The 19,166-nt window shown below is 43.8% G+C and overlaps 2 protein-coding genes across 2 annotated transcripts in view; one reads left to right on the top strand and one right to left on the bottom strand.

Moving 5' to 3' along the window:
- LYRM4 (LYR motif containing 4) overlaps nt 1-19,166 on the top strand; it is a 230,012-nt gene that overhangs the window by 4,665 nt on the left and 206,181 nt on the right. The gene's annotated exons all lie outside the window — the stretch shown is intronic.
- Nucleotides 1-19,166, bottom strand: part of FARS2 (phenylalanyl-tRNA synthetase 2, mitochondrial) — a 697,584-nt gene that overhangs the window by 677,343 nt on the left and 1,075 nt on the right. The window contains exon 2 of the mRNA XM_082257348.1: nt 7,675-7,763. Coding sequence (XP_082113474.1) covers nt 7,675-7,763 — 89 coding nt within the window. The remainder of the gene's footprint in view (nt 1-7,674; nt 7,764-19,166) is intronic.

Raw genomic sequence — 19,166 nt, 5'->3', positions numbered from 1 at the left:
TACGCATCCTTGATGTCTATGGATGCTAGAAATTCTCCTCCTTGCAGAGAGGCCATGACTGAGCAAATTGACTCCATTCCGAAAGTGCGAATGTTTAAGAATTGGTTCAGAGCTTTGAGGTCTACAATAAGTCCCACATCTCCGTTTGGCTTGGGGACAACGAAAGGGTTTGAGTAAAAACCTCTGTTCTCATCTTAAACTACTGTAATCACTGCTTGAGACCTCAGATGGTCCAGAGCCAGAAAAAAGGATCTACTTTTTAGAGGATCTGCAGGTATGTTTGACCTTACAAACCGAGGATGAGCAAACACCCGAATATCTAATTGGTACCCCTGTGAGACTGTGGAAATAACGCAGTTGTCCTGAACCATTTCCACCCAGGCCTCCGAAAACTGTAGCAGCCTTCCCCCCACCTGACTGAGTGGGAGCGCTCATTCACAAAGTAGATTTAGAGCTAGGCTTGGTAGGCCTCTGGGCCCAGGGTTTCTTTTGCCCTTGACCTGAAGGCTTGGGTCTGGATCCAGGCAGCTGAGGTCGTCGAAACAGCCTGGGATTAGAAGTACTGGGAATCTGAGTGTTAGACACCTTAAAAGAAGGAAGTTTACTTCTCCTCTTAACTGGTAGAAGAGCACTCTTCCCCCCTAAAATCTTTTAAATATATTTTCCAGATCGTCACCAAATAGGCGCTCCCCATGAAAGGGAAAGCCAGCTAGTAATTTTTTACACTGTAATTCCGCAGACCAACTTTTTAGCCACAGGATTCTGTGCATATGAACTGACAGAAGAGAAAACCATGACATTTGCTGTATGGAGTCCTTAAGAGCATCTACTGCAAAACACAAAGCCCGAGAAAAATCTGCTAAATCTTCAGCAGACTCTCCCTGAGAAGGAACACTTCTGGATACTGGTTTAAAATGGTCTTTCAAAGATTGACAAACTCCTATAGCCGCCACTGAAAATTGTATTGCAGACCCTGCAATAGCAAAGGAAGCTTTTTATCAGCTGGATCTTTAAAACCTGGGCATTATCTACATGACAGGTTAAATTTCTGTTTACAGAAGAAAAAGCAGCATCCACTGTAGGCATAATCCATTTTCTTGTGGATTTTTCCTCCATGGTATACAACAAAGAAAACCTTTTGGGAGGAATAAAAATCCTCTCAGGATGATCCCAATCAGCATATACTATCTGCTCTAAAAGTGGATGTAAGGGAAAAGCCTGTTAAATTTTAAAGAGGGTGTAACGAGCCTAATGAGGAATGGCTCCTTAGACCCTGACTCGCCAGAAGTGGAATCCTCTGCTTGGCATTCTTCTAAGCCATTTACAGCTACTTTTTCCACACCCTCTGCCCAATCCAAAACTAAAACAGTGAGGGGCTCAGGTGAGGGGGTTTATCACGTTTTCTCCCTCCTTGTGACACTGAAGCAATTAAGCCAGAAATGTTTCCCTCAAGGCCGGCTAAAGCTGATGCCAAATTGTCCTTAGTGACGTAGGCTGAGACAGAAGCACTAGATGTGGCTACTATGTCTGACAACTGTAATGGCTCAGATTGGCCAGTAGCCCCTGGCCTGTCAGGGGAGGTTAACACAGAGGATGCATGGCTAGGATCTTCCAAGCCTTCCCGCTGTGCTCCCCCCCACTCCTTTTACAGGAGGACATAGCTCCAGACAAGAAAACTTGAGGTACTCTTTAGTGTACTCAAAGCTTGTGCCAAGCTGTAACAGCTTATCACACACGGCACAGTTATTCCAAAGTAACAGAACCTGTCAGTGCCTGTAAACATCCACCCACAGTGACTCGCGCACCCAGCTGCTCTGTGTCCCATCCAGCTTCTGACAGAAGCTCACGCTGCCAGGAACACTACTAAAATGCTGCGCTGTCTCCACCCCTTACTGCGCATGTGCGGCGTGCCACGTGCATGCCCACGCGTCTCAGACACACACCGCCTCCCAGCTCCATGTGCATCGTGCTCATGCATGTAAACTGTCTGAACTTGTGCGAGTGTGATCTCCCGCAGCAGGGTTGGCCACCAAAGGTGCTCCCTGAACCTAAGCCCCAAAGGGTATGCGGATGTGTGGACGGGATGTACAAAGTCTTGCTGCCTGCCAAGCATCAGGGGGTTTGAGAGTAGAGGAAGACATCCAAGTAAGTAGGCCACAGCTGATTACACATACTGCCTCTAGTGGAGGCATAAAACATAGCACCTGGTATCTGTTAAATTAGAAGGTAACAGTGCATCATAATTAAAGTGAACTTATCATTCCCGCCGCAGGATTCTGCCTATAACTAGAATCCAATCTTCACCCATCACGGTGGGTTCTGTCACTTGTTGACCTTCAAGAACCAGGTCCCCCTGATTTTTGGGGCCACTCCCTTGGACCTGTAGGGCACCCTGCCGGAACGCCTTTGGAGTTAGTCTTACCAAGGGTTCGGATCCCAGGGTCCAGCGCCCAAGATGGTGACATTACAGGCAATACCTTGTTTCCCTTTACCGAGGCTCAGGTACCATTCTTTTAGTCCCCCACTTTCGAATGGATCTGATTGCCAATCCCCATGGACATTGTTCCAGACAAGAAAACTTGAGGTACTTACTTTAGTGTACTCAAAGCTTGTGCCAAGCTGTAACAGCTTATCACACACAGCACAGTTATCCCAAAGTAACAGAACCTGTCAGTGCCTGTAAACATCCCCCCATAGTGACTCAGGCACCTAGCTGCAGCTGCTCTGTGCCCCATCCAGCTTCTGACAGAAGCTCACGCTGCCAGGAACACTCCCCAAATGCCGCGCCATCTCTGCCCCTTACTGTGCATGTACAGCGTGCTATGTGCATGTCCGCATGCCATAGAGCATGCCGCACATTCACATGTGTAACTAAAAGCAAAACTTTTTTTTGGTTTGTTTTTTTTTTAGAGTGGAGAGGGAAAAGAACACCTACTGGGTTTTTATTACTGTTTGTGCTCCCGGGGGAGATTCCTGTTTACTGTTATCATCGAATTGACATCAGAAAAGTAATAGAGGGGAAATCTTCCCATGGGGACACTAGTTCTGGTGACACCTAGAGATAGGAAAGCCTGGAAAAAAAATAGAAAAATGGGGGGAAAAAAATTGTTCCCATTTTTTTCAAAGCTTTTTTTTTGTTTTTGCAGAAAAATTGAAAAAAAAAAAAAAGGATGGAATATGTTCATTTATAAATAATATATCTATGACATGGTATTTAAACTATATAACATGAAGACCTTATTAAAAGATTTCTGAGACTTTATATAAGGTCTTAGGCTAGGTTCACACTATTGTGGGTGGGTGCGGGTAAGAGAATTGCAGATGTTCCCACACCTGCAACCACCCGCAGCCAAAACGTTGACAAATTAGTTTATCTGTATAACCTTTAAATGATTCCTTTTAATGTTCTATTAACATCACAACATAATGTTTCCCTATAATCTGATTAGTAAAGTGTTTTTTCATTTCCTCTTCTCCGTAAAATGGTGAGACCAACATCTAGAGTTTGGAAACCTTTCCACAGTGCAATTTCTGCTGAGAGCAAAGCTGCTATTTGCAAATATTGTGAGAAGAAATATTCTTTTCCAAATGCTACAAGGATGACAGAACACATACTGGCATGCCAGAAGTGCCCTAAGGACATTAAAAAATACTTTATGGAAGCTCTCATTCCAGAAAAATCCTTTTTCCTGCTTCTTGTTTATCACAAATTGTTTCTTCATCAGCAGCTTCAAGTAAGGAAGTGTTACAGACCACGACTTTACAAAAATACACAATATCTGCACATCTGAAAATCAGGAGAACATTGATCGAGCTCTTCAAAGATCAATATATGTTTCTGGATCAGCATTGTCAATAACTGAAAATGCATATTGGCAGAAAGCTTTTTACATTATTATGAGGGAATGAGGGAAAGGGGGTGGTTACCTGTTCTAATATATAGTTGAAAAAGTCTTTGTTATTCTATTTGTAATAAAAAAAGAAAAAATATTTTTTATATACATTTCACCTTCCCAGTGTAAGAGCCCATTCAGACAGGGGCGACATGACTTGCTGGGGCGACCTGTGAAGTCGCGGTGCACAGCGTGCACCGCGACCTCGGCGCGACTTGCACAGACTTCATATAATTTAAGTCAATGCAAGTCGCCTCCAGGTCGCCCCAAAGTAGTACAGGACCCTTTTTCTAAGTCGGAGCGACTTGTGTCGCTCCTATTAGAACGGGTCCTGTGCTAATCAATGGCAGGCAACCGACCGCGACTTGTCAGGCGACCAAGACGCCTGACAAGTCGCGCTAGTGTGAATGGACCCTAAAAGAGTGTCTTTCAATTTGTAAGACTACTCCACACTGAATTTTTTTTTCAATTTTTCGGAAACTTCCATCTTTCTTAAAAAAAACTGCGAAATCCTATTTTTTGTTTTTCTCATGGATTTAAAATTTCAGAAAATGTTATATCTCTAGTGACACGCTGGGATTTCTTCACTTTGAAGGGATTTTCTCTCACTTTCTGTTTGAGCTATGGGACAGAAAGTGAAGGGAAATCCCCTCAATGGGACACAGATGGCAAAAAAACTGACAGGGGTTATAATGATCCCTTACTGTATCCAACATAAAAAGAAGTTTTTGCCTTTAGTTACACTTTAAGTTAGGAGTTAGGTTACAGCTGAAAATGCAAGGTCCACTTTAGTATGCAGCCCCTTATATTACTACACCCTATTATACAGTCCTCTTTACTTATCTGGCCTTTGGTGCTGTGTGCGTAGTAGTTGTGACAGTAGGTGTAACATCTATTCCCATTTCTACGCCATATTCTTTGTTTCAGAAATTCCCAATTATCAATGACATACAAATATCTATGGAATCATTCCTTAAGGCCCAGTTATTACCAGAACGTGGTGCAGGAAAGGTCATTTAATGCAAATTTCCCACACTGCAATAAAAACGTACTGCCTTTACAATCTGCTGAGGATCTGCTTGATAAAGTCACGTTGTGCTGTGACGCAACGCGTCGATATTAGCTGTCTGACGTCACTTCCGGTCTCCTGCCGAGACCGGAAGCCACCGGTATTCACCGCCATACCGCTGCGACGCTACTATGCTGTTATTTCTACTCTGAAATGTGAGTTTTATTATGTTTTTTTAATAAATGTGTTACAAAACTTACTACACTATGAAGTCCCTCCCTTTGCCCATGGTCTGAGTCTCAAACCCTACCTAGGATACTATACCCATTGATGTTAGATGCTGGCTGTCTAAAGGAGCCTGTCATAGAAGTGACCCTCTTGGCTACTGGAAACCGGATTGATTTATTCACAGTGGAGACCCTGCTACCTATTGGCACAAACACTCTTTATGAGTGATTTGAAGGTGAGCGGCCATTTCACTTGTTTATGGATACATGCTCACCATCGCAATAATTAAGTTTCCCGCACCTACCGATTGATTTCAGTTTCCCGCACATCCGGCAACTTATTTAGACACCAGCACTTTTCATTAAGAAAATCGTCTCTTTGAACTTTCTTTGTTATTTTTACATGGAATTTCAGCTTATGCATGAATTGCTGTCCCCCCCCCTGCATTTTGGGTTACTTGTTTTTTTCTTCTCGCACTTATTTATCTATATTGTGATATTTTTTATCACTTTTATGCCTCTTCTGGTCAGTTTTTACTGAATCAGCTTTTCAACACAGTGCACTTTATTCACTGTCACTTTATATTTGTATGTTATTTATTCTTTCACTGACATAAGATTTTATATTTATCATTATTTATTGTGGTTCACTATTTTGCACCTTTAGCACAGTGCACTTTACCACACCACTTTTATTATATTGATTTCTTATTTATATGATTGTCATTTTTAGCTCTGATGTTCATTTATTCTTGCTATGCCCATGATATTTTTTGTGATTAACTAAGCGCCGATTGATTTTACTATTTTCAATACATCGTTAATGGCATGGCAAACAAAGTGCATGCAGATGGTGCAACACATTTTTCAAAAGTAGTTAATGCACAATTTTTTGTTCAAATGAATGGGCTTTAAATTAACGCTGCAGGGAAATACGCAGGAGTACAATCTGCGTTCGTGTGCGATTCTGGTGTGAACCGGCCCTCAATTAAGTAATATTTAAGTCAACATTAATTGCAAATACAAAATAAAATGTTTTCTTAGTCTAGAGTACTAGATGGCAGCTTGTGTTGTGAATGAGAGCAGCTGGAGAGGTTTGTCCTCATTTACAAAAACACGAACCCACAACAGATACTGTGAGCTACTACACTAGTCTCTCACTGACAAATGTAGTAGTAGGCTTGTGTTGTTGTGGGCTTGTGTTTTTGTTAATACCTGTATTACTCTTCAAACAGCTATGATATCTTAATTTGCAAACTGCTTTAACTAATCGTTGATGAAATGGTCAGCTTTGGTATCCATAAAGCATTTGGCTTGGTAAGGATTTCCTTTCTCAACAAAATTGGAGATATATTTTCAAGCTACCTTTTCACAACACAAACAGGAAGAGTTTTGTCAACTCCATCATGGAAGTGGATTTTGAACAGATAATTTGCACCTACTCTAAAATACAGCTTAGTTAGAAGTAAGTTTGGTGTTCATGTGATACCCTTACAAAGAGTTTCTAGCACTGTATATTATCATGTGGGTTTTGGATAAATCCTTAGAATTGTATAGAGCCTAAAAAGGTACCTACTGGGTCTTGAAAGCTTGCTTACTTAATACCGTAATAAGGGGTATCACTTAAACTCCAAATTTTCTGCTTTTTTTTTTTTTAATTCTTTCTTTAAGGTATGCAGCAAAACATTACAGCACGACATGACAAAGCATAGTCGATCATAGAAATATATATAATATATATATATATATATATATATATATATATATATATATATATACAATAGAAATGTATATAACATGAACAGAGAATTTATAGCTATCAATCAAGTAAAAGACAAGGTTGCAGCACATCAATATAAGGTGTCTACAAACTTTTAAGCAGTAGCCCCTACAGCAAGTATATCCTGCATTGTGGTAGAAAACATATAGCAAAACATAAATAACATGCCATACTGAAAGAAGAAATAAGAAAAAAAAAATGGGTACCAACTAGCATGTATGGAACCCATGAGGTAGATAGCAGAACATAGGTGTTACATGGTGAAGGGCCCCATGCCCCTCCCCCACAATAGTTGTACCTAACTATCCGAGCATACCAAGTAATATTTTATTGGGTTAAGGAAGGAAAGAGTAGACCTCCTAGGTGTCTAAAAAAGGGAAAAAAGAATAAAAGCAGAAAGAGAGGAGGAAGGATGGGGTGCTTTGGCAGAGTCAACAGCACAAGACATCAAGTTCCCATAGGGGAAGATCCCTCAATTTAAAAATAAATAAAATATTCATCTGAGAAGCGGAACATATCCCAGTGTGGCCAGCGTGTGTTGTGTTACTACGCCTTGTTTCTATGGACAGATGTCATATGTTCCATCTGCTGAATATCGTTCACCCTGGCTAACCATTGCGACACAGTACAAATCTTCTGCATTAATCAAGGGGTAACACAGTACAAGAATCTACTACAGTACTGCTAAAAGCAAGTAAAATTTAAACAGGATGAAGGTGCTACTTAACAGTATATAAATGTTTAAATTCAAAATTTTAAGGTTACCTGACTGTCTGCCTTCCCTTCTTGGATGCCACATCCAATGAGATCGATGGATGCTGGTCAGGATACACCTGCTGAATTCTGAACATCTTCTGAAAATATAAGACAAATACCCTAAATCCAAGCATCTCCAAGTAAAGTATTTTTCTGAGCACTGTACAGTAAGAAAGGTCCAAATTGGCAGTACTGTAAAGAAATAAACTAAAGGTTGTATTTATATAAAAAGAATTGTAGAACTCTTCATCCTGTGAAACTACATGTACGTACATTTGTTCTGTGCAAATGGGAGGGGGGCAAAATTGAATGTTATACATCTATTATCTCCCCAGGTGGAATGTTCTTCATAAAGTGAATCAGGAAAAAAACACATTATGGCCACTACATGTATTTATTACTATTGGTCCTTTTAGTGGCCATAATGCAGTATTTCCCTGATGCATTCTATTGTGTATGAATAAGGAACATTCGACTTGGAGAGGAAAAAAGCCTAATACCATTTGATTCTACCCTAATTCCCACAGAGCAAATATACATGCAGTTTCACATGGGAGATTAAGAGTCGGTTCACACTAAGGCGACACGACTCCTTACTACTTCGGGGGCGACTTGTGCATTCCCATGCACCACGACTTCGGAGCGACTTGCAGGGACTTCACATAATGGAAGTCTATGCAAGTTGCTCCGAGGTTCCCCCGAAATAGTACAGGACCCTTTTTCTAAGTTGGAGCGACTTGTGTCACTCGTATTAGAACGGGTCCTATAGAGGTCAATGGACCGCGAGGGAGCGCGACTTGTCAGGCTGACAAGTCGCCTGACAAGTCGCGCTAGTGTGGACCGGCTCTTACTCTGATTTTTTATTTTTTTTTATTGAACTGTTTTGCTATAGCACAGAGAAAAGTCTCTATGTTTTTAAATTAATAAATAGTTAGATAAATTACAACATTTAACAAATAATATCAAACAATAGTAAACAAATGATAACAAACAGTACAATGAGTCCCCTTTCCCGACTTCGGCGCGACTTGCACGGACTTCACATAATGGAAGTCAATGCAAGTCGCCTCCAGGTCGCCCCGAAGTAGTACAGGACCCTTTTTCTAAGTCGGAGCGACTTGTGTCGCTCCTATTAGAATGGCTCCTGTACTACACAGTGGGAGCGACGGTGCACGACTTGTGAGGCTGACCAAGTCGTCTGACAAGTCGTAACAGTGTGAATATACACTGAATCATAAAGTACAAGTACTATACATTTTATTAGAATTTTACTTGCATACTTGTTACTGTAAAAGAAGGTTCACCTGTAGAGAACATATACATAATATACTGTACTTATACAGGTGCATCTCATAAAAATAGAATATCATCAAAAAGTTTGATTATTTCAGTAATTCAATTCAAAACGTGAAACTCATATATTTTCTATAGATTCGTTAAACACAGAGTGATATAGTTCACACATTTCTTTCTTTTAATTATGATGATATGAATTACAGCTAGTAAAGACCCACAATTCAGTATCTCAGAAAATTAGATTACATAAGACCAATAAAAAAAAAGGATGCATGGCCTGTTTACCATTATCATTGAAAGTGAAAGTAAAAGAAAATCCCACATTTTGTTTTGTCCCAAAAAGAAATCTTCCAATAGGGACATTAGTTCTGGAGACCTGGGGGTCCCCAAGGAATTTCGTTAATTTGCAGAAAATTCCAATTACTTCCTTTTTGGCTGTGGGACAGGAAGTGGAGGGAAATCTCTGCAATGGGACACATATAGCGAAAATCGAACAGGGCCTATAACCCTCCCTTACTCTATTCAAAATAAAAATAAAAAGTTTTGCCTATAGTCGTACTTTAAATGCTGCCCATGCACCTGTCAGTTTTAGAAAATTGAATTTAGCATTAATTTGCAAAACCAAAAAAAAAGGACTGTTTTATGGTTCTGATACAAATTAGATATGTTAGATTGTACTGATATAATTGTTGTTTTGGAGGTTAAAAATGCTTGAGAAATAGACATTTTAGCATGCATTGGAGGAGTAAAAGAAACAGTAGGCCTGATAAATCATTGTTTTTCTGACATTTTTTTGGCACACACATGATGGGCACTTGACATGTGCCAACACAATAGTGCACCTATGTTGAAGAGGATTTGTGACAAACGCAGTACAAAGTGAATAATTGGATTTTTCCTACAGCTTAATTGTAAACTACTTTTCTTGTAGTACATCACGGGACACAGAGCAGCCATAATAATTACTATTTGGGTTATACGCCACCTATAGGTGAACGGACACTGGCAACCAAAAAGACAGGGAGTCCCCCTCTATATAACCCCTCCCATACAGAAATTACCTCAGTTTACATCCCAGACAAGAGGGGAGGGACCTCTGTGTCCCCTACGCCAAGAAAAGGATTTTACAGGTACGTTGTAGGAAAAAAACAATTTTCTTTATCGTTCATCATGGGACACAGAGCAGGTAATAATGACTATCTGGGACGTCCCAAAGCAATGCACTTGAGGGAAGGGGGACGCTAAATACGAAAAAACCTCCATCGGACCGAAAAGATCTACATTGCTGCCTGAAGCACACTGCGGACAAATGCAGAATCCTTCCGGGTCCTAACATCCACATGATAGAATCTAGTGAACATATGTACTGAAGACCAAGTGGTGGCCCTGCAAGTCTGAGCCATAGAAGCATGATGGCAAACTGCCCAAGAAGCATGTACTTTTCTGGTAGAGTATGCCTTTACCAGAAAAGGTGGAACCTTCTCCTTTAAACCATACAGAGACCTGGCGAATCCACTGAGAAATTGTAGACCTAAATGCTGCCTGCCCTTTCCTGGGCCCTTCTGGCTGCATGAACAAAAGGTTGATCTTCCGAATCTGAGCTGACATCTTCAAATAGACCTTAAATGCACGAACTACATTGAGAGAATTGTAACAACGTTTCCTCTGCTGTTTAAGAATTTGGAAAGAAGGAAGGCAGTATAATGTCCTGGTTAAAATGAAAAGCGGACACTACCTTGGCAAAAACCCTGGGCGTGGATGTAGAATCACCCTATCTTCATGTAAGGTCAAAAATGGCATCTTACTCTTCTAGCTGAAGTTACTGCAACCAAAAAGACTAACTTTCTGGTCAAAAGAACCTGAGGAATTTGCTGAATGGGCTCAAAAGGCTGTTTCTGTAGAACCGCCAGGACCAAATTTAAATCCCAAGGACACAACGGTGGCCTAACTGGCGAAAGCATACGTAGCACCCTGTAACGCTCCTGCGTTTCATGTATGGTGTGGATTTTCAGCTGCAGAAATATTCCACTTCAGTAGTCATGTAAGAGAGATGCTGAGATACCATTCCCAACCTCAATGACTCATCATGTGTGGAAGGTCTTAATTCAGCTAGTAAATACACACACTCAACAAGCTGGTTCCTAGAGTGACTTTATGTATGTAGTAACACAGTGATGAAGATTTAAGAGACAGGTTGAGTGGAGGTGGTAGGTGACAGACACTTGAAGGTAAGACAGTAGCAGATGGATGCAGGTAGGTTTAGCAATCATGTATGGTAGCAGATGACAGAGTAGCAGGTGGACATACAAGAGAGATCAACCCAGTGCAGGAATAAGTAGCAGTAGTCTTAAGAGCTAGCAATCTAGATATGCAGATGTGATAAATAGTCTTTACTATGCAGAGCTAGATAGTGTAAGCTTAGTATAAGTTTATAGAGGGTTCCCCTGCGGGGTACTTAGCACTAATAGCAATACAGCCGAAGGTTGGTTCAGGAGGAGCGGATGATCCGGAAGCGGGATGCAGGGATCAGCGCAGCGAGGTTCCGTCAGCGAGGTATGCTTGCAAGCACGAAAGCTTCAAGCCAAGTTAGCATCCAGGTAAGGGTGTTTGAACGAACACATGTGAGTGAGAACCGGCGATTTAAATAGCCATCTAGTCCGGCGCTGAGTGATGACAGCTTCAGTCTTAAAGGTGTATGCGCACCTTTCCAAAAGAGAATGGTGGGGCGCATACACTTGTGAAAAGAGTAATTTTGGGTACCAAAGGTACCGGAACATTACACACCCCTTGTAAAAAGGCTCGAACCAAGGAATGTGAAGCAATCAGTCTTTGAAAAAAGAGTGACAAGGCTGAAATTTGACCTTTAATAGTGCCTAAGGCTAGCTTCATATCTACCCCTACTTGCAAGAAAGCTAGAATTCTCCCGACGATATATTTACAGGGATGCCACTTCCTGACCTCACATCAAGAAATGTAGGAATTCCAGACTCTGTAATAAATGCCCCTAGAGACTGGTTTCCTAGCTTTTATGACGGTAGAGACTGCAGAACCAGATATACCCTACTCGCTCAAAATCCAGGCTTCAGTAGCCAAACCGTCAAATTTAGAGATTGTAAAGCAGGGTGGAATATCGGACCCTGGGAGAGCACACCTAAACGCAGTGGGAGAACCTATGGCCTTCCCACCGCCAGCCTTATAATCTGCGTATACCAAATCCTCCTTGGCCAAGCTGGAGCCACCCGGATTACTGGTTTCCCTTCTTCCTGAAGTCATGACAGCAGCTGAACTGGGGGAAAGGCATAGATCAGGGAGAACTGCTCCCATGGAGTCATCAAGGCATCCACTCCGACTTGCGAGCGGATCCCTGGTCCGGGACACAAATTTGTCCAACTTGTTGTTGAATCTGGATGCCAACACATCTACGTTCGGGACCCCCCATCGTTGACAAATTAATGCAAAGATCTCGGGATGTAAGGACCATTCCCCTGGAAACGTCTGCTGGCGACTCAGAAAGTCTGCATGACAGTTCTCTATTCCTGGAATGAAAACCGCCGACAGGCATGGAACAAATTTGTCCGCCCAGTATAGGATGTAACCCACCTCCTTCTGGGTTGACTAACTCTTGGTGCCTCCCTGATGGTTTATATAGGTCACAGCTGTGGCATTGTCGGATTGTACCCTGACGGGGCAAACCCGAAGTCTGGGAGTCCAGTACCTTAATGCCTGACATACCACTCGGATTTCCAGGATATTGATGAGGAAGCTCCTTTATAACCAGGGCTATTTCCCTTGAACAGTGGCTGCTCCCCAGCTGGAGAGACTGGCATCTGTAGTCACCACCTTCCAGATTACTGGAAGAAAGGATTTCCCGCTCTCCAAATTCCTAGATACCAACCTAGACTCTGATATACCCTCAGTACTAGAGACATGTGACAATCTAGGGCCTGGATCTTTTTGCTCCAGGCTGGAACAATGTTGTTCTGTAAAGGTCTGGCATGGAATTGGGCATAAAGAAACTGCTTCAAATGAGGACACCATCTTCCCTGGCAACTTCATACAAAGACATACAGAAGGACACTTTTTCCCTCTTACGATCCAAACTAGATCCTTCAGGGCTGCGACCTTTCTTAGTGGTAAAAAGACCTTTGCCTGTACTGTGTCCGCAAGAAACCCAGATACTCTATACTCTGAACCGGCTGCAACTCTGACTTTGCCAAATTAAGAATCCAATCCAGACTTTCTAAGAACTGAACTGCCCGTAACACATTCTGGCTTTGAGTAGAAGCTGACCGGTCTATAAGTAAAAGATTGTCCAGGTATTCTACCACTATATCCCTTGAGACCTTAGAATTGCCAATACTGTAGCTAAGGTTTTTGTGAACACTCGTGGAGCTGTGGTTAGCCCAAAGGGCAAAACCACAAACTGAAAATGACGGTCTTCCACCACAAAAACCTTTGATCTGCCTAAAAAATTGGCACGTGAAGGTATGCATCCTTGATGTCTATGGATGCTAGAAGTTCTCCTCCTTGCAGAGAGGCCATGACTGAGCAAATTGACTCCATTCTGAATGTGCGAATGTTTAAGAATTGGTTCAGAGCTTTGAGGTCTACAATAAGTCTCACATCTTTGTTTGGCTTGGGGACAATGAAAGGGTTTGAGTAAAAACCTCTGTTCTCGTCTGGAACTACTGTATTCACTGCTTGAGACCTCAGATGGTCCAGAACCAGAAAGAAGGATCTTCTTTTTAGAGGATCTGCAGGTATGTTTGAACTTACAGACCGAGGATGAGGAAACACCGGAAATTATATTGTGTACCCCGGTGAAACTGTGGAAATAACCCAGTTGTCCTGAATCATTTACACCCAGTCCTCCAAGAACTGTAGCAGCCTTCCCCCCACCCGAATGAGCGGGGGCGTTCCTTCAAAAGGTAGATTTAGAGCTAGGCCTGGTAGGCTCTGGGCCCAGGGTTTCTTCTGCTCTTGACCTGAAGGCTTGGCTCTAAATCCAGATGGCTGAGGCCGTTGAAACTGCATGGGATTAGAAGTACTAGTGTTAGCCACCTTAAAAGAAGGACGTTTACTTCTCCTCTTAACTAGAAATCTTTTGGATATATTTGTCCAGATCGTCACCAAATAGGCGTTCCCCATAAAAGGGAAAGCCAGCTAGCAATAATTTTACACGGTAATTCCGCAGACCGACTTTTTAGCCACAGAATTCTGCGCATATGAACTGACAGAAGAGCAAACCGTGACATTTGCTGTATGGAGTCCTTAAGAGCATCTGCTGCAAAACACAAAGTCAGAAGAAAATCTGCTAAATCTTCAGCAGACTCTCCCTGAGAAGGAACCCTCCTGGACACCTGTTTAATACGGTCTTTCAAAGATTGACAAACTCCTATGGCTGCCACTGCCGGTTGTATTGCAAAAGCTGCAGTAGCAAAGGAAGCTTTTATTAAAGATTACAATTTCTTATTAGCTAGATCTTTAAAAATCTGGCTATTATCTACAGGACAGGTTACATTTCTGTTTACAGAAGAAATAGCAGCATTCACTGTAGGCATACACCATTTTCTTGTGGATTTTTCCTCCATAGGATACAACAAAGAAAATCTTTTGGGAGGAATAAAAAGCCTATCAGGATGATCCCAATCAGCATATACTATCTGCTCTAAAACCGGATGTAAGGGAAAAGCCTGAGAATTTTGAGGAGTGTGTAACGAGTAGGGATGCACCGAAATGAAAATTTTGGGCCGAAACCGAAACCGAAAATGCAGGATGCCCTTGGCCGAAAACCGAAACCGAAACCGAAAATGACTTTTTCCCCCAAAAAAATTTGAAATGGATAGAACAGGGACATAAACCAAAAACAGGCAGCGACGTACACCTACACCTGTCGCTGCCACCCTGTCACAGTATATGTACTGTGATGGGTTGGCAAGAGGTTAATTTAATTACCAATGGTATTTGTATTATGAGGCATGAGGGGTTAATGTATTGTCACTGCTGGTCACTCATCTATTAGTGACTGACCAGTGGCAGGTAATTAACCCCTTTGTGCTGCATTAGTGCAACCAGTGTTAATTAACACTGACACTGGTTGCACTAATGCAGCACAAAAGGGGTTAATTAACTGCCACCGGTCAGTCACTAATAGATGAGTGACCAGCAGTGACAATACATTAACCCCTCATGCCTCATAATACTAATAGCATTGGTAAGCTGCCTCAGCTCCCCTCCCCCCTCCCCCACTGCCTCAGCGTCCTCCTCCTCGGGTGTCCTCTCCTGCATTCAAAAGTCCCGCCTCTGGCCGGCGGCACCGCCTCTCAATGATGTCCCTACTACTCTGTGCATTATGAATGGACATACTAGGCGGGGGGCGGGGCGAGCGGCCGCTATAGAGAGAACTATTGTGATCCTTCACTGTCAGCTCCTCACGTCTATGTATGAATGAGAACTGAACTGAACTGAGCTGACACCGGGCGGGGGGGCGGGCGGAGCGGCCGCTATTAGCTGTGACTATGTGAGAGCTTCTCTTCCTTGTCAGCGGAGATACGTGCCTGTCAGGGAAGTGAAACTCTCACATAGTCACAGCTAATAGCGGCCGCTCCGCCCGCCCCCCCGCCCGGTGTCAGCTCAGCTCAGTTCTCATTCATACATAGACGTGAGGAGCTGACAGTGAAGGATCACAATAGTTCTCTCTATAGCGGCCGCTCGCCCCGCCCCCCGCCTAGTATGTCCATTCATAATGCACAGAGTAGTAGGGACATTATTAAGAGGCGGACGGCCGGCCAGAGGCGGGACTTTTGAAACCTGCCCTGCGCTGCGCTGCGCCCTCCTCCTTCCCCACGGCGGCCATTTTTATTTTCGGCACTGTTAACCCATTATCGGCCGAAATGAGAGAGGCTCATTTTCGGCCGATAATTTCGGTGGCCGAAATTTCGGTGCATCCCTAGTAACGAGCCTAAAGAGGAAAATGAGACTCAGAAATCTCTAAGAGGGCTCATTTAAATCCAGACCGGATTATTTCAGTGAGAGACTGAATTAACAATCTCTAGGATTGAGAGGCCGAGAATGGCTCCTCAGACCCTGACTCTCCAGAAGTGGAATCCTCTGCGTGGCCTTCTTCTAAGCCATTTACAGCTACAGCGGTGCCCTCTGTCAACACAACAAGCTGCATTACGTTTGTCTCAGCCACAACACAAAGCATTGCGGTTGTGGCATATGTACAGCCCCTTGGACTGTAGGTTACGTTTAAGGTGGGCGGTTGTTACAGGATAAATTCACCTTTTGTAACATGTTATCAGGGTCTAAATGTTACTATTGCACCAGCCCCTGCACCCACCCCCTGTTGTGAAAGCATGCAGGGGATTTTCTCCCAGCAATCACTGTCACAATTTAACAAAAACGTGTTCGTGCAGGGTTCCGCCCAGCCAGTCGCGTCATTCAGTTATTTGAATACAAGTACAGCCAGCCTTTGCAGCTGTCAGCTTGTAGTTATGAATGAACTACCAGGGTTCTGTTGAGCCCTCTAGGTACTGATGCTTCCTTCCAGTGCGTAACTGCCTCGTGCAAGCAGACAGCTTACACCATGGGTGATAAACCTGTGGACCTCTTGTTGTTGCAGAACTACAAATCCCATGAGGCTAACAGTTACAAGCATGACTCCCAAAGGCAGGGGCATGATGGGACTTGTAGTTCCAAAAAAGCTGGAGGGCCACGGGTTCAGCACCCATGGCTTACATGGACAGTCTATAGGAGTGCTGCAGGTGCAAACTTTTTGCAGGCTCCTAGTAAAAAAAATAATAAATGCACATTTTTTCACTTAGAAATAAAAACAAAATAACCACGCTTGGTCACACTGTGAAACAGATGAAGCACTGAGTAGGCAGCCGGTACTAAGGATATGGTGAATCCGCAGATATAAATTAACAACAAGAAGTACAGCGCCACATGTAATGATTAAACCCAAAATATGAATATTGAGTGCTCAAAGAAAAAGGAAAAAAGTGAAAAAAATGAATCTGTGCTAATAGAGAAACCAAAAAGTCAGTCCATCAGTCCCACAAGGGGATGATACAAACACAATTTCCCATCGTATATGCTGATAGAAGTAAGGAAATTAAGGGGAGTCCCGCAGCAAGGAATAGTTCTAAATTCCAAAAATGCTTCACCACGTGCTCAGAGAAAGGTGTCTGCTTACCAGAGCAATTTGACCCTCGGTTAAGAGTGGTCAAAAAGCGTATGATGTGATGATAAAACCCATATGGTTAGCAGCAAACAGCCAGCTCCGGTCAGTGATCCAGCCTTGTGTGTGCACTAATGTACGTAACACCTCCGAATTCTTCCAATCTTAATCAGCTTAATGGGCCGAAAAAAGTACCTTTATGCCTTGACTGGTCACCTAGCTCTTCAGTAGAAATGTAGCCATGGGCTGAAGTTATGTCTCAGATGCCTTGCTGGATCTTTAGCCCACATTTTTTCACTTGCATGTATTATTTTATTTTACAAAGATGAACTTATCCTTTAAAGCGGAGTTTCACTCAAAAGAGAACTTCCGCTTTAAGTACTCCTGACCCCCTGACATGCCACATTTGGCATGTCACTTTTTTTTTGGGGGGGGAGCGGGTACCTAGTTTTGATAGGTACCTGCTCTCACTTCCGCTTGGGCCGTCTAGGCGGCTTGAGCAGATGTTCTCCTCTCCCCCTTCCTCCCTGCAATCTTCTGGGACATGTCACAGGTCCCAGAAGATTGCTCGGCCACTAAAGAAGGGCAGCGCAGTGCAAACCCAGCTGTGAAGCTGCAAGGTGTCACAGCCGGGTGCCCACATTTGTGATGCCGGCGCCCCAGGGAGAAGAGGGAGAGAACCAAGGCTCCCGCCGGCAGCATCCTGGGACAGGTGAGTGTGTGTTAGGTAAAAGTCAGCAGCTACACTTTTTGTAGCTGCTGACTTTTGATAAACACAAAAACGACTGGAACTCTGCTTTAGGGCTCGGTCACACAAGTGTACTACCATGTGAGGGCCGTGCTTGTCTGCACAGGTGTTTCATGCATGCCGTCCTATTCGCGTTGATTGGGACGCAGCATCTGCGTCCCAATCAACGCGAATTGGGACGCAGAGCCAATTCGCGTTGATTGGGACAGAGCCGCTGTTCCCAATCTGCACGGACAGAGCCGCTGTTCCCAATCTGACATCTGAGAGCAGGCAGTGTGTGTCTGGAACCCAGCATCGGCTGTCAAACTGGGTGCAGCGGCTGTGTTTCTTGCATGCAGTCCCACTCATTGGGACGCAGGACCTGCACGGACAGAGCTGCTGTTCCCAATCTGACAGCAGGCAGTGAGTTTTTGGCACCCTGCAATGGCTGCCAAACTGGGAGCAGCAGGTGTGTTTCTTGCAGGCAGTCCCACTCATTCGGACGCAGCATCTGCACGGACAGAGCCGCTGTTCCCAATCTGACATCTGAAAGCAGGCAGTGTGTGTCTGGAACCCTGCATCAGCTGTCAAACTGGGAGCAGCGGCTGTGTTTCTTGCATACAGTCTCACTCATTGGGATGCAGCACCTGCACGGACAGAGCCGTTGTTCCCAATCTGACATCTAAGAGCAGGCAGTGTGTTTTTGGCACCCTGCACTAGCTGCCAAACTGGGAGCAGCGGGTGTGCTTCTTGCATGCAGTCCCACTCATTGGGGCGCAGGACCTGCACGGACAGAGCCGCTGTTCCCAATCTGACATCTGAGAGCAGGCAGTGTGTTTTTGGCACCCTGCAGCGGCTGCCAAACTGGGAGCAGCGGCTGTGTTTCTTGCAGGCAGTCCCATTCATTGGAACGCAGCACCTGTATGGACACAGATGCTGTTCCCAATCTGAGAGCAGGCAGTGTGTTTTTTTGGCACCCTGCACCGGCTGCCAATCTGGGAGCAGCGACTGTGTTTCTTGCAGGCAGTCCCATTCATTGGGACGCAGCACCTGCACAGGCAGAGCCGCTGTTCCCAATCTGAGAGCAGGCAGCATGTTTCTGGCACCCTGCACCGGCTGCCAATCTGGGAGCAGCGACTGTGTTTCTTGCAGGCAGTCCCATTCATTGGAACTCAGCACCTGTATGGACAAAGCCGCTGTTCCCAATCTGAGAGCAGGCAGTGTGTTTTTGGCACCCTGCACCGGTTGCCAATCTGGGAGCAGCGACTGTGTTTCTTGCAGGCAGTCCCATTC

The sequence above is a fragment of the Pelophylax lessonae genome, assembly GCF_965119305.1.
Source record: "Pelophylax lessonae genome assembly, chromosome: 5".
Lineage (NCBI taxonomy): Eukaryota > Metazoa > Chordata > Amphibia > Anura > Ranidae > Pelophylax > Pelophylax lessonae.
Note: the sequence above shows the minus strand (reverse complement) of the source record. Positions and strands in the feature narration are given on the sequence as shown.